Genomic DNA, 25287 nt, shown 5'->3' with positions numbered 1-25287 from the left:
ATCATGTTTCTAATTTTAATTACAGAGATGCGTGGGTTGCATCACTAAAATTTAGATTTGGGATAGGGTGTGGATCTGTAGCCCTGCTCCTCCCTGTAAAGGCTGGGACTGCTTGTGTCTGGACTCATCTTTTCAGTTAATCTGCAGTAATTAAAGGGTGCTGTGTGGGATGGGGCTAAAGAGAAACACAATTAAAATGTAATGCTTCTCCTTTGGTATCTTCATCCTTTTTTATTTTAAACCATCTTCAATGCTGTGGTAAGTTTAAGTCTTCCTGTATCACATACTGTACAAGAAGAAATATGTGAGTGAACTGTTGCCAATGTCTCTGAGCAAGCATGGGGCATGTTTCAGATTACACTGTGTTTTCTTGTTCGGATCTGATCTCCTTGCTAGGAGAGGCTGAGAAAGGCAGCTCTAGGGGATTTGCTTCTAGCAGCAGCAGCAGCACATGATCCATCAATCGCGTGATTCTCACCACCAAGGACTAATGGGGAGGGTGAAGAAAAAGTGAATGCTGCTTTGGGGAAGAAACAGCGTTTTCTTCTGCTCCTGGGGCCCCTCCACCAGCTGGATGCTTCATGGCTTCTCCCAGGCTAGAAACCTACTGCTGCCCGAACCGGGATGCAGCTACACAGCTAGTGATGAACTTCCAGCCTGAAGTCTTCTGCGGAGTTTGCATTGGCAGCGCCTCCGTCAGTCTGCTTCTGACCATCCTGCAGCTCCTGCCGAAGAAGGGACAAGGCCTGCGGAAAATGCCCAAAGCCTCCTCCTCTTCCACCATCCTTCTCCTTATCTCCATTTGTGACATCCTTGGTGGCTTAGGTAAGTGCCAGCTTGACGTCCCTCACCCTCCCTTGCTGTAGCAGGCTCTCGTTGCTCTGAGGTACCACAGACAAATGAAGCTGGTGAGTGGACAACGGGGATTTCTGAGGGAAATATGCTGTATGTATTCACAGGAAGATTTGGGCTAAGTGAGATCAGAAAAGTATGGGATTTGGTGGAGAAAGGTCTTGTTTAACAGATATATTTTGGAAGTAAGAGCTCTTGACAAATTTACACCAAAATCTCTGCTTTAAAACAAATTAAAATCTGGAACAGTGGCTGGTTCTCAGAGTAAGGCATAAAAGTGGAGGCGAGGCAGCACATTTAAAACCAAAGCTGACATCAAACACTTAGCTGAGCCTTAGGACTACATTTGAAAACACTTCCTATATGTCTTTAAATCCTCTCAGACCAAGTTTTCTGTCTTGTTCGTGCGCCAGCCGCTTCTCTGGGCACATCCCATTGACAGCAAATGAGTTTGAATTGCAGCTGTACACAGATCGTACTGGACACAGGCTTTTGAAATGCGAGTGAAGCTCCCTTATCAAGGACAACCTGCTGCCTGGCCCTTGGCTGATATGTTGATATAAACCAACAGAGAATAAAACAAAAGTCATGAGTCAAAGTGAAACTAATGTATCTAAATCTGTCCTGGCAGTCTGTGGCATTTACTGCCAAATTAGATATAAATTACCATGACACATGCTATGAAAATACAGGATGAGTTTGTTTCTGCAGTAACATTTTCCCCCTCACATGAGATAACAGAAGTAGTGCTGTTTTGTAAGGCTCTCTCCCTGCCTGGGGATGGAGTGGGATTTCGGGTCTTTTCCCCTTCCATAATTAGCCAGGTTCTTTCACGGTACATAATAAGCACCAATATTGAAACAAATGATGGGGAAATAAAGAGAGATGTGAAAAAGCGTGCTTGCATTCACCTGGAAAAGGTCCTTTCAGTCAGATGAGGCCACCAATAGTTAAAGTTATTTTTCTCCTTTTCTATTTCACTGGCAAATTCAAACTATTTATCCATCAATGTATTAGAATTAGACTCAGTTTGGTGGGTGGCACACCATTTTCTCTTGGTGGGAAACCTGGTGGGTTTGTTCTGCTATATGTTGGGTCTTTAATGACTATTTCAAGAAAGTCCAGAAAATCTCACTAAAAAACTATAAACTCATTTTTAAATATGGGTATTGCTCTCACCTAATTCCGAAGCCCTGCTTTGTTTGGTCCTGTGACAGAGAGGAAAAGAGCTGCTTGTAAAAATGAAGACAGCGAAAAGTGGGAAACAACTTTTTTCTGCAATGAGGAATTACAGAGAAATGAACATTAGCACATGAATATATGCCAGTAAAATTATAAACAGTTACTGGTTTATGCCAATCTGTAAAACGCTACCTGATTTATTTTAGGGCAGTGTGTGACAGTATCTATAAGTAAGTGAGACTTTAATCTGCGTAACATTTCAAGTCCCAGCAGCTTCAGACTCTTGCGGCTACTTTCCCTGAGCAATTACACCAATGTTTAAAAAGCTCAGTTGTTCCTGCTGGGCTCCTCTGCAATCGTAACCTTCTTGTGGACACACAAAATCTGGGGTGCGATGTGAAATTTGTGGCCGAGGAGAAGCCATGTGACTCAAATCACGCCAGCAGATTGAAAGCATTAATACATGTTTTTTGTTTAGGTATGATCTTCAGATCAAGTGTATGGCTAGGCTTCCCAGGCTTCATAGCTAACATTTCTGTGGTGAACCGGACTGACGTGTGGCCTTCTGCTTTCTGTGTGGGGAGCGCGGTAGGTACAGAGATCGCCCTCCCTTCCTCCTGCTCCCGGTTGACAGGCCCTCGGCGTGGGGGGTCTGGAAGGCAAACCGCTCTGTCCGAAAAGAAATTCGGCTGTGAGTCAGAGCCTGGCTATGATGGCTCCAGCCTCTGCCCCACCCCTGCAAGTGCGTTCATGCCTCCCTCCGAAAGCCTGGATCCGGGCGGGCAGGGAGCTCGATGCTGCACGGTGCGCGTGAGGACGCAGGGCAGCGCGGGTCAGGCTGGTCCCGAGCGATTTTGGTCCCAAGCCTTTTGTAGTACTCGCTTGTCGCAGGAGTGCTGGGGTAGTGGAGGGCAACACCTATGCTGAAGTCCGGGGTATGGAGACAGAAGGGCATAGACAATCCCAAATGGACTGTGAAACCACCAGTTTGGTTTGTGCTGGCACAGCATCACTAATGCCCCGGCAGCTCCGTCACACCCATAGCAGGAGGGTATTTGCCCACCTTCTCCTGCAGAAATTACAGCCTGCATGGTGGCAGTGGGGACTCTGGGTAACTCGGGTAGCTCAAATTAGCTTTTGTGGCGTGAGAGTGTGTGTTTTGGACATGGAGGGACTGCAGGATATATATACCCAAAGATGCAACACTGCTGGCAGAAGGTCTGTCCCTGCCATGTGGGATTACAGCTCAGATTGCTGTTTGTATGGCTGTTCAATGACTGCATCTGGACAAGTCTGATTAAGTATCTTCTGGATTAAAACACAAGAATACGAAAATGTAAATGCATTCTAAAAGTGCAGATTAAAACCCAGTTTCAAATATTACAATCACAGTACTGAGACATACAATTTGAGTTTACTGTACAAGAAAAAAGGCCATGTTTTTTACCAAAACATGGAGAATGACAAGACAGATCATCATTTTATCCAAATTCAGTATAGGCTGCCCAGTGAATTCAGGCATGAGCAATAACAGTATTAGCTTTACAATTCAAAGTTCACAATATAGAAGATATGATGCATGTAAACAAAATTATTCAGCTCCACTAGTTTTTTAAAAAAACATTATGTGCCAAACTGAAGTCACTGTGCTTATGCACTGTGTCTGTATAATAACAGTTTCAGACATGATAGTGTTGTGCCATGGAAGCAAATTATCAGTTGTACACATCTATCAATTCTCAATTTCGTCACACATGTTTAAGTTTTGTTTATTAGATGCAAATGTTGATTTTTTTTTCTTTGAGAACGAGGAAACCAGCAACATCGATATCTTGTAGTAAGAGCATCCTATTTAAGAACCAAGTTTCCCTATGTCTTAAATTTTACTTTCTGGCCCTTAATGCAAAAAATAGTATTTTTAAACAGTGACAAAGATACTGTATGCAGACTGTTTGTTTTTCATTTGGATCTCAGGTTAAATGGTGAGCAGCCTAGAGGTCTACCACAATTTTTATTTTCCCTTTCTTGGGCTCCAGCAAAGTGCTGTAATTCGAATCACTTGCTAAGTTTAGATTTAATTATATTGGAATGAAAAATAAACCTCCTTCCACTCACTTCCCCTAACATATTCTTGTGTGAGTTAATAAAATGTTTCTGATTCTGTTTTATTTTTCTTTTAGTACTATTGTTTCGTTTCATTTAACCACAACCACAAGCCAATACAAACTCCCAATAGTGAGGCCTTTAGGCATCTCCTTTGAATAACACCCTTTGGTTTGCAGAGGGGTTGCCTCTCAGGCACTGTAGCAGGATGTGTCATTTTGCTAAAAAGTAGGATAGCGTATGAAGATTCTGTGTTTAAGTGCATTTATATTATTTTTGGAGATAGTCTTGTCTATGTTGGATTTTCTGTGTGGAAAGACCCTGCAGTTTATTTTTATATGTGTGCATGTATAGTAAATTGTGCATTTTTCAACTGCAGCAAGTATGTAAAAGTGCAGATGAAGTTACGTGCTGAGTGCTATGGGTAAAGTGCATTAGAAGGAAGACTGGAATTTCAGTTTCTGGCTCCTGTGCACTAGGAAAATGTCATGGTGTTTGACTTAAATACTGAATAATACTTGCCACAAATGACTGCAAGTACGGTCTACACCCATGGTGAAAGGAAATATTTCCCAGCTTAATTTGCCTTTTGGAGTAAGGAATGGTAGATCTCTATTCACTGATGTTTGGCTCAGTAACAAGTATGTTGGTTTCCAGCTGTAAGTTGATGCTACTATGGAGCCATGATAAAGGATATTCAGATAAGAACTGAAAGAGGGCTTGGAGGGAAAGTAATCTGAATAGTAAAATAGTTCCAGACTATTACAAGGAGCCAGCTGCTATGGGGAAGAAATTTGGAATTTATAAACAGTGACAAAGAAAGGTCACTTATCTTATATAGGCTCATGGGAAAAATGCGTAGCTCATCAACACTGTAGAATTTGACTTGAACCTGTTTCCTCTTGATTTGTATTGAAGAAATCAGTCAGGGAGTTCATTACGGATAATTTTTCCAGAGAGTGAGTGATATTTTTGTTAATGACCTTTTTTTCTTAACAGCTGTTCTCTGAATCGGGTTCTTGTGCATGGAGGAAACACCCGTCACATACAGAACCCACGATGCATAGGCACACTGTGGTGATGACTGACCTCAGTTATATTTTCATGCCTCAGCTACTGAGAAATTACTAAAATTTTAACATAAAATTAAACCATCCTCACTATAAATTTCTTTGGACTTCACTCATGACATTGAGGGTTAGGACCGGAGAGTTAAATAACAGGTTTTCTAACCAACAGAATAAGCTGTGAAAGCAAATGCTGTTGAATTTACCTGTGACTTGACCCATTGGCTACAGCAATGCTGTTCCTGTGATTTTGAGTAAGATTTCATACTCCATAATCTCAGCTGGAAAATACACACATTTAAAGAACAACTCACCAGGCTAAAGGTTTGAGTCCCTCTCCTGTCCCCAGTGGTACTTGAGAAGCAGCTCTGACATTTGGCATTTTTTCCCTGCAGATGTGGATCCAGCTATTATACAGCGCTGGCTTCTGGTGGTTATTTTGCTATGCCGTTGATTCTTACTTGGTGGTAAGAAGATCAGCCGGACTGAGGTACCAGAGTTAAAGCTCTGAATTTGTTATTTTCCTTCCAACACTGTATGCCCATGTTTGTCTGCAGCTATCTAAGTGTATAAGTGAAGCTTGTACAAACATCTGATGTTCATACGGGGTTACCAGGTAATGATACGGATGAGTGGTGTGCTAAGTGCTTAAATTGCCAGGGCAATGCTCAGGTATTGATTTATGTCCAACTGGAATTTAAATGTAATTGAATTCATTTAACCTTTGGAAAAATAGGGAGCAGATCAGTCTCTATAAACTTTACTGCAGTGAAATAACTATTCTTGTCCCTGCTCCGGACCTGAAATTGATTCTTGTGGCAAAAAAAAAAAGTGTTATCCTGAAAATAAAGAAGTGGGAGGGGAACAATGCTGGATTTCATATAGTTTATTCTCGAGGGTTTTTTCTCAGATTTTCTATTTTATCCACGTCTCAGTGTTGTCATTATTACTTTTCTGATCACATTTGTAAAGTTTTTAAGAACGATATGTATTTACTATATATTTTGCTGCAATGCCGGTAGCAGAAGAACCTAAACCCTTTGGAAAGTACCACGCTTTAATGCTAAACGGAACATACAAGGTGTTTCTAAGTTGGTTTTCAGAAGGGCAGAATGACCTTCAGTTGCTACTGCTAAACATGGATTTATGTGATTCTGCTCCCAGATGATACTGAGCAGTCAGGTACTGGAGACATCGTTCATCTGGCAGATGTTATTAAAATGGGGATTTTTGAGTTAACTTCAGCCTGTGGAGGATAAACCTGATTTTGTGAAGTCCCATAGTTCTAGTCTGAACCAGCTGGGACCTACCTTCTTCCCTCATCCCTGTTAACCAAAAAAATCATGTGTGTTTGGGCTTGATTCTAAGATCAGAGTAAACAACAAAAGACTTTCCACACACAGAGATCTGAATCTCCCTGAGATAGGAGCTATATCCATCTCTGAAAGTTAAACATAATTATCTGCAAATTAGAGAAGGGTGGTTTATTTGACTTATCGGCTCCGTTCTTAAGTTTTAATCCCCAAATTTGGTCTCTGCAGGAGAAATGAAGGATGCAGGGGTTCCTTCTGGAGATTTGGTGGGTAAGGGAAAGGCTTTCCACCCTACAGGTTGGAGGACACAGGACTTCTGTGTGCAAGCCTGAACAACTTCTTTGGCTCATCCTTTTTCCGAAGGGGCCCCCCTTCCCTCCCCACTTGCTTTCCTTAGTTTCATGTACCGCCAGCGTTGTTCTGCACCGTTTCATATCTGTAAATCTCTGTCTCAGTGAGGCTCCTATTTTTGTGTCACAACCTGGAAAGTGTAAAGTTGGGTATCTGTAATCACGCCTGTCCTGTTTGGTGCCTGCAGTACGATTGTGCTCTACCACATGATGACCTGGGGCCTGGCGGTGATGCTCTGCGGGGAGGGGATCGTGCTGCTTTACTACCCTTCTCTCTCCAGGTAAGCAGGGAACAGACTGCGGAATCGCAGCGTCCTGTGGCTGGTTGTATGTCTTTCGGTCAGCTTTAAAGACAGGCATCCAAATGTTGGGCTTTTCTGATCTTTGACAAGCGTGTCCCAGTGAGCCGGTGAGTGTTCTAGAAATACCTGCCGGGGCTTCAGGGGGCCCTGAAGAAATATGCCAGGCAATGCAGGCATTTGGGCATGCTGCAGGGCTGTGATACACCTTCTGCGATGAGACACTCTTCTCCTGCTCCCGGTTTTAGCTTTGTATTTGTTCCGTTAAATTTGAGAAAAATGCACAAACAGTGCATGTTAAAAATCAGCTTTGTGTCCCATGTGAACTGGTGGTGAAGGTCTGTGAATTAAAAGTGTGGCATCTGATTGCTTCATTCCTTCAAGTTAAATGTGACATAGACAGAATAGCCAGAATTGTCAGCTGTGGAAAAAATAATGCATAAGCTGTTAATACGTTTCTTCTCAGCTGTGAAAATGGCTTGGAGCATGCAATCCCACATTACATCACAACCTATGCCCCACTCCTGCTAGTGCTGGTGGTCAACCCAATCCTGTTTAGGAGGACAGTATCAGCAGGTACGTTCCTAATGGCCAGCATCAATCAGCATGTGCTATTTAGCAACATAACAGTCCTGTAAAAATTCATGTCTGTGTATTCAGTGATGTGTGATAGCGCCCCATTAAATCATAAAGGTACAGCAAAGGGTGGGAGGGAGTTGCCTGTTGAAATTAAGATACCGTTTTGATGGGAAATTTGGCCTAGAGACACACTCTGATGATGTACTCAAACCTCTACTGGCAAAGTTGTTTCTATGTTACTAAATTAGTCTTCATTTAAAGTAGTTGAGTCAGTGTATAGTGGATGCTTAACTCTACTGTAGCATTAATACCAACCCGGACTTTGGAATGTAATTTATTTTCTGGTTTAAAGATAATGTCGGTGAGATCTGATAGTTGATTCTTGTCAGCCCTGGAGCTAAAAAAATAATAAATTATGATCAGATTTTTGTCACTCCTGATTCTGAGATTGTGAAACAAATGGGAACTGTGCACAGTCAGATGGGATCTTGAAGTTCCCATTTAATATATTATCCAGTGCTCTGCAGAAATGAGACTGAAAAAAAGTCACCGATTCAATGCGTTCTTTGCATGTAGTATGAGCAGTGCTAGATGTTTGCAGTACCTGAATTCATACTTAGCATTTACACATTGAATATATAAAAACAGCAAGAGAAGACCTTGTATTCTCAGTTCAGTCTCCATCCCATCTATTTTGTGTCCCTCCGTAATACCCATTTTCAAAGAAACAGTTGTTCCTTCAAAATGCTGTTACTATAAAAAGTTGTTCTTTTTATGGGAAAATGCACACTGAGTATATTTGTGTTTGTTTATATGTATGTTCCTTGTGATATCTGAACAGCATGTGGCATAACTGTTTTTGCAGACATGGTACCTTCAAGTTTTGGAGGTGTAGTCAATGCTGTATCAATTGCACAATGAAATATAATGTGTATAGTAGGATAGAATGTATTCTATTTTAGTCTAAAAATCATGTAGTAAATATATCACGCATTATATAGAAGTTGTAAGCACTACCCTTTGTCAGAAAAGTATGTTAACCATACTATTGTCTATTTTCAGTGGGACTGAGAGAAGAAAAAACAGCTAGTGGGATATCACACATTTTAGAAATCCATAATGGACATACATCTTTTCCTTTAATATTGGGCTGTATGTGATATTCCTTGAGGATGGTCGTTCCAGCTTATGAACCGTTGCTGGAGACAAATCCGTCCGTTCCTTTGTTCCTTCTTTACAGACATCTATCTTCTGGATCCTTGAGCCTATAACTGACAAGATACACGTATATTAATGAACATAATTGTATACTTTCCAGTTGCCTCCTTACTGAAAGGGAGACAAGGGATTTACACAGAGAATGAAAGACGTCTGGGGACAGAGATCCAGATCCGCTTCTTCAAAATTATGCTGGTATTCATTATTTGGTAAGAGGTGCATTATTTTGTTTTAAACTGGCTTTTTGCCAGTTGGAGAGGGTCAGGGACAAGAATAGAGCTTGATGGGTTGCTTCATTTCTTTGTCTTTATGCTTGGAAGGGAAGGTGTCTAAGGAAAAAGTAGTTCTAAAGTAGTTCACAAAGTAGCTGAATCATTCATGTAGCATCACAAGGCTGCAAGGAAATGATAAAAATGTTTAACCAACAGGAAAACAATAGCCCCATTAAACAATAGCAAAAAAAAAAAAAAAAAAAAAAAGGTTGGGCATAGATTAAAGCTGTCTGGAACAGCAGCTACCCAGCATTATAGGCTGATAGATGGCTTTCTGTATTCAAGATTTCTTAGAGCCTCTTGTCACGAAGCACATCACTGAAAACCTACAATAAAATATCCTTCTAAGACTGGCTTCATGGCCCTGACTATGATTATATAATGCAGCCATTTCTATGGTCTGCAGATCCCAAGTGTGTGAAAAAAGCATGGATATCAACTGGAAGTACAGGGTTATATGCCAGAAAAAAAGTCTCCATAAGATTGTGTGTGAAATCTCTGATCATTTAATCTTTTTAAAATATTCCATCTTCCTCCATGCACATAATACTTTGGGGTAGGACAGAAAAGAGATAGGGAAGGGAGGAGAGGAGGGAGGGAACAAGGGAACTGGGGAAGGAGGGAGGGTACACTCCTCATCCCCAAATCCCTGCACCTCTGCTCCAACAGCACCATCCAGCGTGAAAGATTCTGGAGTGGTAACTGGAACTGGAGGTACTGGATGCACACAGCAAAACTGAGCTGAAACAGGGCCTGCTTTTTTACTGCAATCTCACAATCATCATGCGGCACTAAAGGCCCCAGAAGGAGTGGTGATCCACTCTGCAAGGGTCTGTGCAATGACCTAGCAAGAAACAGTCACGGCTGCGAAGTGTTTCCTACCTACGTGGATGACACAGGCAACAGTGGGAGGGAAGAAATGGTCCTGCAGTAGTGAAATGACTTGGCCAAACTTAACAGGCTCTACAGCTACTTAACTTTTTTAGACACAGGTGCATTAATGCATGTTACACTGCTTTAAAAGGCAGAGCAGGGAGAAAAACTGCCTTTTTATCTTCTCCTGTTGTATACCGGGGTGGTCTGGAGGGAAATGATTGTCTTTTCTTGGGGAATAACCGAGTCTGCTTGGTCGGGAGAGAGGTTTCTAGTGCAAAGGGTGAGGTAGCCGTCAGGGGAGGGGGTGAGAGGCAGCAGCGAAGCATCCTGCAGCGTGGCTGCCTGGAAATTGCTGAAATAATGACAACCAGACATAATGACAGATAATGACAGCCAGGCTTCCAGGGCTGTGGAAAGAAAGAGCCCAGAGGCACCACAGAAGCACACTGCAACCTGAGGAATGGTGGCCAGCTTGCTGGTCTGGGAGCAAGCATGCAATAAAGACCAATGTCCCAAGGACACAGTGGGGTCATTTGCTTATTTCCATTCTATCTCATTCTGGGTTTTCCTATAAAAAAAAATAATCATAGCTCTAGTGTTGGATTTTGTTCTCCTAACCTAACAAAACATAAGCTTCAGAATGTAAAAACTCTCTCAAAACTTACTTTATGGAAAGACTGAAGCGGTTCCATCTCAGAAGTTTAGGGAAGATTCCCTTCCACCCCAGAAGTCAAATATGAGATGAGTTAGTCAAAGACAGCACGTCGGGGCAATATGGGGTGGAAGAGATGACTTCAGATTTGAGAGGAGAGAGCAGGAGGTTTTATACTGTGGTAAAAATATAATTGCAGGAAGGACATGCATAAACCCCTTTAGAAAGTACGATATGGATGCTGATAGTTTCCTTTCTGAGGCTGCAGTAAAACTGTAAAAAATGCTGGTCTGACTGTTTAGAAGTCATAAGAAGTTACAGCCATTTGCTATAACCTTTATTTAGTGTAGAATATCCTCAATCTCTTCTACAGGATGAGGCTTGATTATGTTCCTCCATCTTTGGCAACAGAAATTACCTTCATTCCAAAAATTTGATGGCATTTTCAAGGGGTTTAGAGTCAACTTCTGTTTTGCTTTCTATTTTTTTTTTTTACAGACATTTTGAAAGTCTGCTGTAATATAACCCTGAAATTTTAACTCCAGCTGGAGTTTCGGCAGCCTTTTACAACACATATGCATATATTTGGTTTCCTTATCTGTGAGTACTGTCCTTTTAAGACACAGGCAGAAGTCAACATTCATGATGTTCCCATTATGGATTGTGGTTGTTTCTCATCTCAATTTTATCCTTCAATTTACTGCTCTGCAGCAAGCTCAAATGATCAGGTTTGGTTTGGTTGTTTTTTTTTTTTTTTTTTGGTATATTGATTTCTTTGACTAAGCCTGCGCTAGTAGGTGAGCGTCTGATTTTTGAGCATGATCTCAGAGACCTACTGGTCCCTTCAGATTGAGACTTAACATTAAAAAAAAAATCTCACTCTCCTTATTACTGATCTTAATTTCTATAATTTGAAGGTAAATCATGTTTTACATATACATACATATATAGATATATCTGTCTTGTTCTTCTTTACTCCTGCAATAGTTGGTCGTCCAATATCATCAATGAGAGCCTTTTGTTCTATCTTGAAATGCAGCCAGATATCAATGAAATGTCCCTGAAAAACATCAGAAGTGCTGCACTGATCACATGGATTATAATGGTAGGTCAGCTGTGACACTGCTTAGTCTTAGAAATAACTTTTGTAAGACTGGTGGAACAGCACTAGTGTAGTGGGTGGTTTATGATTTTTGGGGATATAAACACTCTGACAATCAAGGAAGAAAAGTGGAACATAAGAGAGAGGAAGGAGCGGTCACTGGGAGTGCTTTTCACATACAAACTTTGCCAAAAATGTACTAAAGGCCAAATTTTTCTCCCATTTACAGGAGTATGCATTCTCTCTATGAGTGATTGCTACCCATTTTAAGATCCAGAACAGTCCACTGCAATGATTTCTAGTCTAACCTCTGCCATAATGCAAGCTACAAAGTTTTAACTCATGATTCCTGAAGGTCTCACAATAAAATGGGCATTTTCTGGTAATTCTCTGTAACTAGGGTTTTCTTTATTATAAAGAATAATTGCATCTTATGTAATGACATTTGGATAATTATTTGGTGACAAATACATGAAAAATCTTGAAAGCAATGCACCAAAAAAATAGCTGTAAAATGATGGCCTCTTATTGTACCCTACCCTTTTTTCTCCTATTGCAGTATTTGACAAGGGATTTTTCAGAGGTGATGTTACAGGTTCCTTTTCCAGGAGAGTTTAATCTGGAGCTGTTAAATACTTGTAAGGCCTAAGCATGCTTACTGTAAAGCCCTTGAGTGTTTTGGCATTGAAGGGTTAAGTGATGCAACTGATTTGATACAACCTCCTCCTCTGACAAGGGGTGAAAACGTTCATGTGACAGGGACCTTGATCTTGCTCACCTGGAGAGCAAGAGGTCAGGTCTAGGAACTGAGGCATTTTTTTAAATTGACTGTAAACATATTTTGCTCTTTTCTCATGAGAAAAATTGAAACAGCTAAACCCATTTTCTTGCCAAGCATCCCACAGCACTGGGAACAGAGACACTTATTTTGGAAATCACTTGGGGTTTCCTTTTTCAGTGTCTCTCCCTGTTTTTCCATCCCACTTCGATGGACATTTTCACTGGCTCAGGAATCTGCAGCAATTCCAGACAGATCAATTCCTGCTATTTTAAAAGGCTTGACTGTGCGTGCTAGTGTCTACTTTCATATATTTGACTTGGCTTCTAGTGAAAAATACAATATTTGCTTTTGTGAATAAAAATGTCTAGTGCTTGTAGGGAAAGTTAGAAACACACCAGGGGACTGACCAAATAAAATTAATGCTAGAAAACTATTTGGTGCTCACTGTTCACTGGGATGTCCTCAGCATACTGGATCAACAAGTCGTGGTATTTCATTCCAATTTGTTTGTGTCTGCAATGGGAAGAATGTACATTTTTGGTTGCATGCAAATAGCATGTTTTAAAGATAGCAATCGTTCAGTGAAAGGGAAGCTGTTAATGCATATGAAATATTTTGCTGGAGCTGAAAATGGAGCGTTTCTGGTGTAACTCCTGTTGCACTTCTCTTTCCTAGGGGATTCTTAATCCAATGCAAGGCTTCCTCTTCACATTGGCTTTCTATGGCTGGATGGGATGGAGACTGGACCTGAAATGGCGAAAGAGAGAAATAGCCTGGGAATCAATGTCCTCTTCAACTGTGGGTGAAAATGCCTATCCCTCACCAGTGAACTACCAGAGCAATATCCATGATTCAAAGAAGATATCGACCACTGACAGCCAGAACACCGACGAGGCTATAAGCATGTTGTCTGAAGGTAACACTAGTGGTGATGACATATTAACCAGGAGCTCTCCCATCTACCAGGGCTGGTAGGTTACAGGTGCAGAGCTGGATCCCACTTCTCATATTGTCAAGACTCATAAAACCATGTCACTGTGTGAGCTGTTGCGTACTCTGGAATTAGGTTTGTGCCCAATGGATTGATGTAATTTCCTATAACTTGTGTGTGTGAGAGAGAGGTCGTGTGAGGTGGAGCGTTATTGTGGTTTCTGTCTTAATTTGCATTATAGGAGCTGTGTTAACAGTTATAAAGACCTGATCCTTTATCCTATATATGATCCTTCTTCAGCAGGAGTATATCTCTGCAAAGATCTATGTTACTTATGTTTAATTTTCATCCATTTTGTTTTAATCTCTTTTGTAACCCCCCATATGGTAGAAGAGTCGTTTGTTTAAATAAATGGATTATTAACATGTAGAGTCTTTAAACGTGTTGCCTTGCTTGTCTTGATCAGCAGAAAATTTCTTACCCAGAACTATAGCTATAGGTTTTTTGAGACACCATTTTCAGCCTTGATGCTCTGGTAAAAAATTAGTGACAACAAACTTTGACATAAGAGCAAATATTTCCTATTTGTCTAAAATCACACCGACATAGTCATCTTTTAGCTCATTTATATGAATTTTCAGTTTGGTTTTATCTAGGGATAAGATTCAAGCCCAGCCGAGGCACCTTAAACACTTCAGAATAATGGTTCCAGTTCACTCCAGGTTCAAGTGAAAATAACCCTTCATATTATCTTTTAGTATGGATTCAGTTTTATCTTATATGTATTTGTCTGACAGGATTATGACTGTTAGGGGCAAGTGCATTAAGACATAACATTTGCAAAAAACCCCTGGATGATCTGAGTGCTCATCAAAAACCAGAATAAATAGAATCAATAGTCTTTTCTCTGTGGTGTGCTCTATTTTATGTCTTCATCTGCTGAACAAAGAGATATTAAATCCATTCTCCTTATCTTCTCAGATATGTACCTCTTCTGGTGCAGTGCCCTAAGTACCTATATGCAAACAATTGCGTGGATTGGTTGAAAGTTAAGAAAAAAATAATGACCGTGTCTACTCCAGGCTTTTGACTTCATTCCAAAAGTAAAAGTCGTACAATTTATGCCTGGCTATGCTGGAAGCTGTTTGCAATACAGTTTGGCTGATGGCATGGTGGAAGCCCCTTGAGCCCAGGTAACACCCCTTCAGCGTGTGGCCAGGGCCAGGCATAAAACAAAACCTATGTTTGAAACCCTGTCCCCATCCACTTTGGCTGAACTTCACTGGCTGTCCACACCTTTCTTTTCCAGCTCAGTTCAGTCCCAGCTATTGTAAAAAAAATAAATATATTGTTAAAAATAGTTGAAAGGTTAGTGCAATAATAACATGAAGCTTAAGCTGCTGTTGTTATTTAGGGGAGTCCCAGGATGGTTGGAGATGCAGGATCAGCAGAAACTGTACAGAAAAATATTGACTCACTATTTTAAATAAATTGCCTTCTTGAACTAGTCATTTCGATACAAAGGTGTGAAAAAAATATTGGATCGTTATTTGGGCAGATCGTTGCAGAGCTGTGGTTGGTCTGTAGCAAATTTTTACATTGTGCACTGTAGAAACCTTTGTGGGTTTATGGCTTTATATTGCTATTCTAGTTGTCAGAAATACTGGCAGATCACCAGATCCTTTCTTTTCATCACAGTCATTTGTTTTCTAGCAAAGTATGAAGAGAAAGCACAGGGACTTGGGAGCAGATAATATTGATCCTTTTGAAATAGAGACCACATTTTCAGTGCAGAACTCATCACAATTGGGTTCAAAAGATCAGGAAAAAGGCGGAGGTGGAATTGTTGGTAAATCTTTTCAGATGCTAGGGTGTGGGCCAAGCTGCAAAACCCTAAAACCAAATAAACAGGCTCTGGCTTCACAGGAATAATCATGTGGCACGAAAGCACTTGGGAGGTGACAGGCTGTAGCAAGAGGCCCTGGCGAGAGGACTGACCCACCGGTCCCTCCTTCCTTTCGCTGCTCCAGGGCACACGTGGGACAGGGGCAGATGTGGTGCCCCAGCCCCCCGAGGCTACAAGCAGCCCCTGAGCAGTGCCGGGGGGCTGCTGGCACTGAGCACCCCTGCGCGGGGACAGCCTCCTGCCAGGGCTGTGCTCTGCTCCCCTCCTTTTCTTCTTCTTTGCAGGTCGTCCTCGGGATGCGTGCGGTGTGGCTAGGTGTTCGTAAGCTATTGGGGCGTCATCAGGAAAAATTAGGACTCATCTGAGAGCTTAAGAAAGACAACTAACCTAATTCTGATGCACTGAGAAAGTGATATGGGGCTTTGCTGAGCAAACTGACAGTGGTTTTTAATTTACAATAGAAGTAGGTGTGGGGAAAGTTTCCTTACCTGCTGTTCCCAGGCTCCAGTGGATGCACATGAGGCATTCCTCCACAGCTTAAAGCTGGGTGATAATAGGTTCTCCTCGTGTGCAACCATGACCACACTGGACTTTGGTCCACACAGACCTTGTTCTTGTCTCACTGTTCAACAGTTCAGCATTGCCTTCAGCGGGTGCCCACCCCTTCCCATCGGGATCATGCTTTTGAGGTGCATCTCCCGACTGCCCCCGCTGCTTGTGCTTGCTGTGTGCGCGCCATGGGGCAGCCAGGGGCTGCTGCAACCCACTTCATTTTGGGGGAAATTAAGTGTGTGCTTCAAGGATCAGTGAGGGCAGACTATAGACACGATGTCCTGGACAGTATAGCTGTAATGCTGACCTAACCACTGACTTCTTAAGTGTGCCATCCACTCTCTGCTGAGAGGAGCCTTGTGCTTTTCAGTACATAGAAAAACATCCTATTTTTTGCTTCAGTGATGACTTTTATCTGCATAATCATCATAGTGTGTTAATTCTGACATCTGGATTTCCAGCCTATGATCACTTCAAATATGCTGATTGCCAGGAGCATGCTGGCAGGCTGCTCTGGTAAATGTGGAAAGTGCTTGACTCTGGCCTGAGTATTTGTTTTCTAAGCTGTATTTCAAACGTGGCTGGGGTTAACAAGAGAGATCTTGTCAATACTGAAGTCCGTAGATGCAGTCAGAGCCTATTGTCTTCATTTTCCACCGTCTGTGGGCAGGGCTCTCTTCCACCATCGCACAGCTCTTCTGCTCCCGAGCAGGAATGCAGCCGTGGCTCTGGGATAGCAAGGTGTGACTCAGAGGAGAGGTAAATAGAGAACAAGATCAGACATTGTCTAATGAAATGTAGGTAGCTAAAGTGCTGTTTTGAAAGTACAGCAACTGTTAATGTTAGCTTCTGGTATTTTGGGCATATCACAGCACAACAAAGCCTTTCTGAATATATTGAAGGGGAGAAAATGGTAAATTTTAAAAAGTAGTTGAATCCATGCACTGAAGTAAAATTGCTATAGTGGAATCTCATAAAAAGGATATCTAGGCATACAGGGCAGTGCAATGGATTTGCCTGTATTTATCACTCTCCTTGCCCCCCCGGCCAGCTTATCAAATCCAACCATACACAGTAACTGTTCAACAAAACTTATTTTTAAGCCCTCAGAGATAAAACGAAAACTCCCAGGAAAAGTGTCTTCTCATATCCTGTAATACTTTCTTAAACACTTCTAGCTGTTCTCTGTTGGTGGAAGAGGACGTATGGAACTGTATTTGACCTGTCAGTCTCATACATTTAATTACTATTTTATTTGGCCAGATGCTCAGTCTAATTGCAAAGCTGAAATATGAGCACTAGTAAAATAACAAACTACTTGAATAGGCAGACTTCTTGCATACCAAACTGCATTTATGAGCTCCACCATATGTCTGAATACAAAAATCTTGTTAAGCCCTTCCTCTGGTCCTATAGAGCAAATATATGGAGAAACCTAGGAAGTGAAATGCTACATGTGATTCTCCCCTGCATACCCTGTATAACAGGACTTGCCTTGTAATTCAGAAGTCATCCTCATGTATTCATGATGAAAAGTTATCATCTGATCCAAAATTTTCTTAATTTTCATGGATTCCTCAATCTTACAGTAATCCCAGATGGAAATCACTACACAACATGGTAGCTAATGTAATTTTAAGACAGTTCAGATGATGTCTGGGTCACTCATCCTTTAAAGAGCAGGTATGCATCTGTGTGGGCATTGAAGTTTGCAGCTGAAGTGTAGTCTTACTAAGAGAAAAATAGGGATCACAAGCCAATCCAGGGATGCATTTGAATCTTTTTTCCTGGGCAGTTTATATTCCCTGAGATACACTGTGAGCTGTACAGAAAGCTGATTTTTCTACCGCACCTCCCTGAGCAAACTCTTAAACATTCAGAGAGCAAAAATCATTAGGGGATTTGTAGGTAAAGTTTTCAAAAGGTTAAGAAAATTCACTGAGTGATTGTAGCATTTGAGTTTACGCCCAAAACAAAACCCCAAAGCGAACTAAAGCACTTTCCCCCACGCAGCTAACAAGAACGGGTGTCTTTCCAGCTCTGTCCAGCTTCTGTGTGCTCACCCTACACACGATTGAACGAGCCCTAGGAAAGAAATCAGGCCACCATCCCTAGAAAGAGAACTGCTGTAGCCATCCCTAGACCGTTGGCATCCCCGAGGTTTGGAGCTCGTTCCCAGCCAGTCCTCCCCGGCCCCTCTGGGGACATTTGGGCGTGAGGCACCGTGAGGGCCTGCTCGGCTGTGAGCTTGCCCGCCTCCGTCTGCCGAAAGGAGCAGGAGGCGCGGATATGTTTTCGCGTGTGCTGCGTAATTGGAAGCCCTGAGAGGATGTTTTGCTGTTGATGGTGTTGTCAGAGCGAGGGTTGAAAGGCCGAAGGGGTGGGTGACCCTGCCGGAGCCCCCCACGGCTGCAGGGCTGCGTGACTTGGGTCAAACGCAACACAGCGGAAACGTTGGCGGGAGCCGGAGGTGGCAGCCACCTGTAGAAAAGCTCGTGCTTCTTATTAATATAGAAATGTCTATGTCTCAGAGGTTTCAAGGTCAGCTCTCAATCTCAGTTTGAATGTCTTCAGGGTTAGGGAGTTTTCAGGGCCCTGGAAATTCAGGCTTCTCTGCATTTTGCGGGAGTGATTATTTGGTGAAGTGGCTAGCTGATAACAAAAAATGAATTTGATGGGCTCCTTCAATGCCTCATACTTCATGTGTGTTTTAATGAGTTGGTATGGGCTAAGGCAGGTTCAGGCCAGTTGTATTTATTGGAGCATTAGTTAATGTGATCACTTATAATGATATGAACTTTTAATATGTTGTTAGCTGTATTTGCTTCTACAGGACTTCGTGACTGAGCCTACATTTATCTCATATTTTTCTTTCAAATACCTTTTACAAGCAGAATGAGAGGTGAAAGTACAATACCGTGTTAAAGAACTACTAGAAAAGGTATCTGTTAGTTATCTGTATTAGAGCAAGTTCCTTTTATGCCCAAATGACTATCACACCCTTAGTTTTAGAAAAAGCTATAATATATCTGGGAAGCTGGGCTAATATAAAACCAATCCATGGAGTCAGAGCCAGAGTTTGGCTGTGTACAATCCAGAAGCTGCATAGTGCAGTGGAAGTACCATAAATGTGTAGGACATGGGAATGCCAGCCTGTGTGGGTGTTCACACCGAGCGTGCTAATTGATGTTAATATGGACTGAGGATAACACGGGAGAATTGCCAGCAGGGATTTACCTGTGTAGCATGTGGAAACAAATACTTCAGAGTGGAAGTGTCCTAACTTTCCCTTTCCTCACTCCAAAAATAATTAGCTTCTGATGAAGGTAAAATGAGCAATCCCGCTGAAATGAAAATATCCTGTGATGTTGAGTGAGGGATGTGTTCTGGGCAACTTCCAGATAAGATTAGGGTTTTGCAGACAGAAAGTCTTAGCCACAAGAAGCTGTGAAAGTCCCTTTAGTCAGAATGAGCGCCAAAATTTATTTCAGTCCCTGTGAAACATTATGTGATCTGCTGCTGTTGAGCATTTGGCAGACAGTATTTTGCAGTTACTTAGCAGAGATGTAGAGAAATAGTCTAAGTGATTACTTTTCTCCCCATCAGACACTAGCTGTCCACCCAGCTTGGAGTTTCTCCTACTACCTTTTTTATGGAAAACCTTCCATGAGAAGAGTGCAGCTTTGACACAGGAAGCTGTACAGGGCTGGTTTAATTTCACATTTCCATTTTGTTTGGTTAAACAGGTTAAAAACCTGTTGGCTAGACCAGGGGAAATCTGTTTTAAAAGGCAAACCTTCAGTTTTCAGAGCACTGGTATGAATCCAGTTTTACCTTAGCGGGGGATCGAAGCCCGCTGTCACCTGGTGACGCTGTATTGGCTTCTCTGAGAAGAGTTTGTGGTCGTAAACTGGATGTTAAAGCAGCTCGTGTTACTGTTTCTGAGCTGTGAGTGTGCACTGAGCATTTCCTAGTCTGAGCCTTTTGAGGGATCTGGAGACTGGATTCGCTCAGGAAAACGAGGAAGCAGGTGGTTTCACTGTGCATCACACGATGGCTGTCATCTCCAGAAAAGAAGGGATTTCCAGCTGGAGGTGTTAGCCTGCTGTGGTTAGAAACTATTTCTAACAGCCATGCATGTTACTGTGTCTATCTATAAGGCCTCTGAATGAAAATCACCCTTTCATTTATACTTTCAAATGTGAGTATGGTACGATCTTAATCTGAATAAAAACTTACAACAGCTAAATTCACCCTGGGAAACTTGAATAGAAGAAATTGGGTATTCTTTTCTTGTCCAAAGGTAAAAATAATATTTGTATAAAACCAAAACAGTCAATCTAACAAATAAGATCAGTCATTTGAAAAAAAAAGTCTGTATGCCAAAAAAGCCCACCAAGTAATCTCTGTTGCCTGAATGCAACAGGAAGACAGCCATGAAATCCGCTTAAGCATCCATTGGAAAAGACATATGATGTATAAAAGGAGTCTTTATCATCCGTTTATGAATGAGTAGGTCTACAATTAAAACAAGCCCGAGACATCTTTCAAGACCCCACTTCTCTTTGTAACATCAGCGGAGGGGGTCTCATTGCACCTTCTTCATCAGGCCTCGTTACTTCGCCAGGGTTTATGAGTGGCAGTACTGCACTCCCACCCCCAGCAGCAGGGAGGCGTGGGGAGCAGGGATGCTGACATGGTGGAAACCATCCAGTGACAAAGGCGATGGGAAGACTTTGTGCTGCTCCTCCATCTCTTGGTCACTGGGGCTCATCGCCTTTTGGGGTGGCAAGAAGACTTCAAGCTTTTAAGCTTCTCTCTGAGGGACTTTTGTCACTTTGCAAAGCCGGTGCCTTGAGCTGGGGAGGCTGGCAAGGTGGCAGCTCACCACTGCCTGTGACTGGCCTGTCATGAGTGGCAGTACCTGAGGGGACTGTGGGTCTCTTTTTGTGCCCTGCTGTCATATTGGGATGAGATTTGGGCAGTTCTGCCCTCACTTCTGTGAGAAGGAAACCGGTGTTTCCTTCTTAAGGGTTCTTAAGTGATAGAGAAGAGCCATGATGGATTGAGATGGGTTCCTCCCTCTGGAGAGCAGGACAGTGGGGTGTCTCTTAGGAAAGACAACTTTTGTTGATGAAGCCTTGTCCTGCCCTAATTTTTCCACCAGATTTCCACTGTCTCCCATGACCTACTGAATGTTTTCACACAGTACAGCCGAGAGGGACGCAGAGAGTAAATGGAGTCCGTGGATCCTTGCTCTCCAGCTGCCTCTGGGGAGGTACTCACCCATTTATGCATCTGTGAGCCTCATGAAAAGTCTTGAAAAATGTGTAAAACCAAACATGACCTCTTTTATCATGCTTATTAACAAAGGTACCTTTTTAAGACATGGATTTAAAACAATGCAGTGGGGTTTTTTTTTGCACAATGTGAGGAACCAGCTGTGTTGGCTGGATTCTCCTTGCAGCATCCTCCCCTCTCAGAGGGTACCAAGGCTCAGGACACCATGAAAACGCTGGCAGCCATTCATTGCAGCTGTAGCCACATGATAGTTTCTGCTCCTGTTTTGCCAGCTACAGCAGAACTTGAGTGAATTTTCTTGAGGAAAGGGAAAAAAAAAAAAAAAAAAAGAAAAAAAAAAGCAACAACGCAACACTCTCCTTAGGCTAAAACACTTGACTGAGCACCACATTTTATGTGGCTATGAAACGGCGTCCTGCCACCCTGCCCCTGGTCATGCGCCTCCATGTGACAGGGAGCACGGCGTTCTCCTCGCCAGCCCTTTCCTCGAGGCACCAGACACGACTTGCCAAGGATCAGAGGCATTTCCCCAGCCCTGCTAAGTTCTCTGGGTAATAACCCAGCTCCTCTAACGCCGTGTCAGGCAGTCAGCCATCCCCTAGGAATGCAATTACACCCAGAACAATATGACAGAGGCCAGATAAGGAGGCTTTTTCCTTAGTTCCCAGGGATTTTATAGTCTGAAAGCTGGTATACCCAGATTCCTTTGATATAATGTTTGAATTTAAAATGAAAAAAAAAAAAAAAAATCACTTCTACATTAGCAAAATACTTTTCGCTAAAGACAAAAGACTTTTTAATAAAGATCTTTAAATGTAATAGAGGCCTTTCTCCTTTGCCTGCCGGGGTCTGACTCTAGTGAGCTCTATGACTTAAATGGTAACGAGGCTGATGTTGAATAACTGGAAACCTGTGAAAGGCACGCGTGAGTGAGCTGAAGACGCAAAGGCAGCCACAAGGGTCTGAGAATTGTTCCTCTCTTCTAGATGTGTTTATCCTCCCCAAGGGAGCAGGGTGGTGGGACACGCAAGTGCCCATGCTGCTGCTGCTGCTGCTGCCCCGGCCCTCCAGTAAATCTTCACTGGGCCAAAAAGAGGGGAGAGCCACAAGCAATGCTGACCTTACAGCCCTGTGGTAGGAGACCCCTTGCTCCACTTTGGCATTTATTTTTACAGGGGGAGCCCAGGGAGCCGCAGCCCCACACCCAGGGCCCCGCCGGGGCTGAGAGGGAAGATCTGGGTGCTGCCTGCCCTCTGCATTGGAATCTGTCAGCAGAGCTGCCCGAGCGCCAGCCTGCTGGCCACGGGGCTGCAAAACCTTAAAAAAAAAAAAAAAAATTACTTTCATGGCACCTGTTTCAGGTTTCAGTTTTATTGGTATATTACTGGGAGACAAAAGCGGTTTGTATGGTTTTAGTTTATTTTATGAAGATATCACATTGTAGATACCCAGTTAATGAATTCATTTTACGCCAGGTGAGATTCTGATCATACCTATGAAACTGCGGGGTTGCCTCTTGTCTTGCTCCTATAGGCACTTACGAAAGAAAGTGATAAATGTTCAGGCACAGTTACACAAACAATGCATGTGCCAGTGAATACATACATAAGAATACACACACATACACACACACACACACACACACACGTAAGTACTCTTAGGTTTTATCATTATAACTTTATAGTTTCTGAAGATGAGTAAACTATAATTTTGTTTGTTTGTGTGTTTGTTTTAGAACTTTTTTGGTGGTTCTCCCCCAGATGTTAATGCCTTTTATTAAAAACCAACAACAAGCTCCCCAGAAGATACTACTGAAATGATAAACGAATATTCTGTTTACCAGAACTTACATTTTCATTGAAATAAAATTTCAACATACAATTCACTAATGCCCTCAAATATCCTTCAGAAACACCATCAAAAATTCCAGCAAGTTTCTCATTAAATTGCCATTGCTTTGTCTCCTCAGCATTTCTTTTCAGGGCCATTTTCCAATGACAGTTGGGGTGTTTGGTTGGCTTTGTTTTATTTCAACCAACTCAAGCAATAATCTATTACATGACCCTCAGGGACGCTACTGTAGGGTATTTGCTTGGGAGAATCAAGTTGAAAGAGGAAGTCCACCTTAGAAAAGATTCCAGATACACAGCTCTTGCTGAGCAATAATAGCTTCCCCAGCCCAGGACATCCAGGGCACAGCAAGGAGAAAGACAATATTAACGAATTAGGTCAATATAGTAGAGCAGAAATCAAGATGTTCTTAATTCTCTTAGATTAATTTCATTTTGGGAGCTGATCAGTTCATCTTTCCACTGAAAGAAGAATGAGCACCAATGCTTTTGTGGTTCAGAACATGGAAAGGCGTGACCAAGTGGCAATAAGTATTAATTTTTTGTTTTTTTTTTTTTTTTTTTTCTTTTCTGCTAAAGGTGCTTCTGTGAGTTCAGTTCTTACTGGAATAGATTTGGCTCAAGAAATGGATGAGGGTGTTGGTGGTATTTTTTAAAGTAAATATTATGTAAGGTTTTTCAGGGAAACTGTGGGACACATTCTCAGCTTAGAGCTGCGCGTAGACTAGTCCTCCCCTCCCCACCTGAGCACTGATAATTTCTGCTTGCTTCTCTGACATCGCGGAAATGAAAAACAGGCAGAAACGTGCTGGTCTGTATTGATAGGAATGGGGTTTTTTGTTGGTAAGGGATCTTCAATGATGTATGCAGTTAGTCTTCTACCAGCTTCCCCAGTCTCAGGAAGACTGGTGGAACTTCTGCCGTGACAAGAAATGCTGTTTTTTCCCATACTGATACCTTCAGTTTCCAAATTTACATCTGCACAAAGTCCAGAGCATTTTTTTGTACCAACACATTTTTCTAGCAACTCTATCTAGGAGATCTAGGATTTTCTGTTAAAAGCTGATATTTCTCATCTGTGAGAATATTTTTGTAGGTCTTTCTCCAGTCTTCAGCAATGTCTTTGTACTGAAACAGGCTCAAGTATGAATGTCATCCTAAAAGTTGGTAGATTAAAAAGGTTTGATTTTTTTTTTTTTTTAATTGCTTTCATCTGTATTCCTTGTCCAAGTCATGAGACCTGGACCTTTAATGTGGATATGAAAAAAAATAATGGGTGCCTGTGTGGGCTGACTGAACCCCAGGGTCTCTGCCTGTGTCATGCCCTGTGGATGAAGGTGAGTGGGTGGATGATTAGACATGGTCATCTCATTGCGAAGGAATTTATCACAATTCTCCCCAAGCTAGCCTCTGTGAAAGAAGCTGACAAGCAGACATTGTCCAGGACATAAAAGATGCCGACACCATGTTGTGGACTGTTCCCATCAGATTTCTGTTATTCTCAGGAGCCTGTGATCCCATCCACCCTAAGTGTCCTCACTGATGGTACTCTCTGCAGGTACTTGGCATCTCTTTCAGTCCAGCTGGCAGGACACCGTGGCTGTAAGGATGGCAGAAAGTCTCAAACAGCTTGACCTGTCTGTCTTTCTCTCAAAGAAAATATTCAAAGTTTTTCAGGAACTGCAACACAGCATGTAGGACCGTGATGCTCACTTGACACCACTGATTTTCAGAAGCTTAGAGAGATAATTCTCAGTTCTGGAACTGCAAAATGGCAGTGCTTCACAACTAAATCCATTCTTGTTTGTTGTGCATTTCTTACTGTGCTGAATTATTCCAGTGAAGGACGAGGACGCCAACTTTGTCCCAGTATTTATTGGGAAGGATTTGGAAACATATGAACAGAATCTTTTCTTGACCTTTGGTATTGAGATAGATACTAATGATTCACACACTGAAGCCAAGGCTCCTTCTGTGAAGGTAGATGTTAGACCTTACAGCAGGAAAAGAGGATATGGCTGCTTTCCTGTTGTTAGTAGTTTTTGTATTCTTTTGGTTTTGTGAACATATTAAAAAGGAAATAGGAAAAAACTATCTCTAA

General features: G+C 42.1%; 1 protein-coding gene across 1 annotated transcript; it reads left to right on the top strand.

The window, feature by feature from the left end:
• Positions 1–375: 375 nt before the first annotated feature.
• Positions 376–14179, top strand: GPR143 (G protein-coupled receptor 143). The gene is made up of 8 exons (XM_009970055.3): positions 376–825; positions 2513–2622; positions 5600–5694; positions 7056–7148; positions 7633–7742; positions 9064–9172; positions 11751–11868; positions 13322–14179. The coding sequence occupies exons 1-8, from the start codon at positions 582–584 to the stop codon at positions 13619–13621; spliced, it is 1179 nt and encodes a 392-aa protein (XP_009968357.3). The 5' UTR covers positions 376–581; the 3' UTR covers positions 13622–14179.
• Positions 14180–25287: the final 11108 nt, after the last annotated feature.

The sequence above is a fragment of the Tyto alba genome, unplaced genomic scaffold (genome assembly GCF_018691265.1).
Source record: "Tyto alba isolate M040663 unplaced genomic scaffold, T.alba_DEE_v4.0 Super-Scaffold_14, whole genome shotgun sequence".
Lineage (NCBI taxonomy): Eukaryota > Metazoa > Chordata > Aves > Strigiformes > Tytonidae > Tyto > Tyto alba.
Note: the sequence above shows the minus strand (reverse complement) of the source record. Positions and strands in the feature narration are given on the sequence as shown.

Bases quoted from the DNA above. Each gene is read 5' to 3' on its own strand.
- GPR143 (XM_009970055.3), top strand. From the start codon at position 582: ATGGCTTCTCCCAGGCTAGAAACCTACTGCTGCCCGAACCGGGATGCA. The intron at 5,695-7,055 runs GTACCAGAGTTA...TGGTGCCTGCAG, and splicing joins AGAAGATCAGCCGGACTGAG to TACGATTGTGCTCTACCACA. The intron at 7,743-9,063 runs GTACGTTCCTAA...TATACTTTCCAG, and splicing joins TAGGAGGACAGTATCAGCAG to TTGCCTCCTTACTGAAAGGG.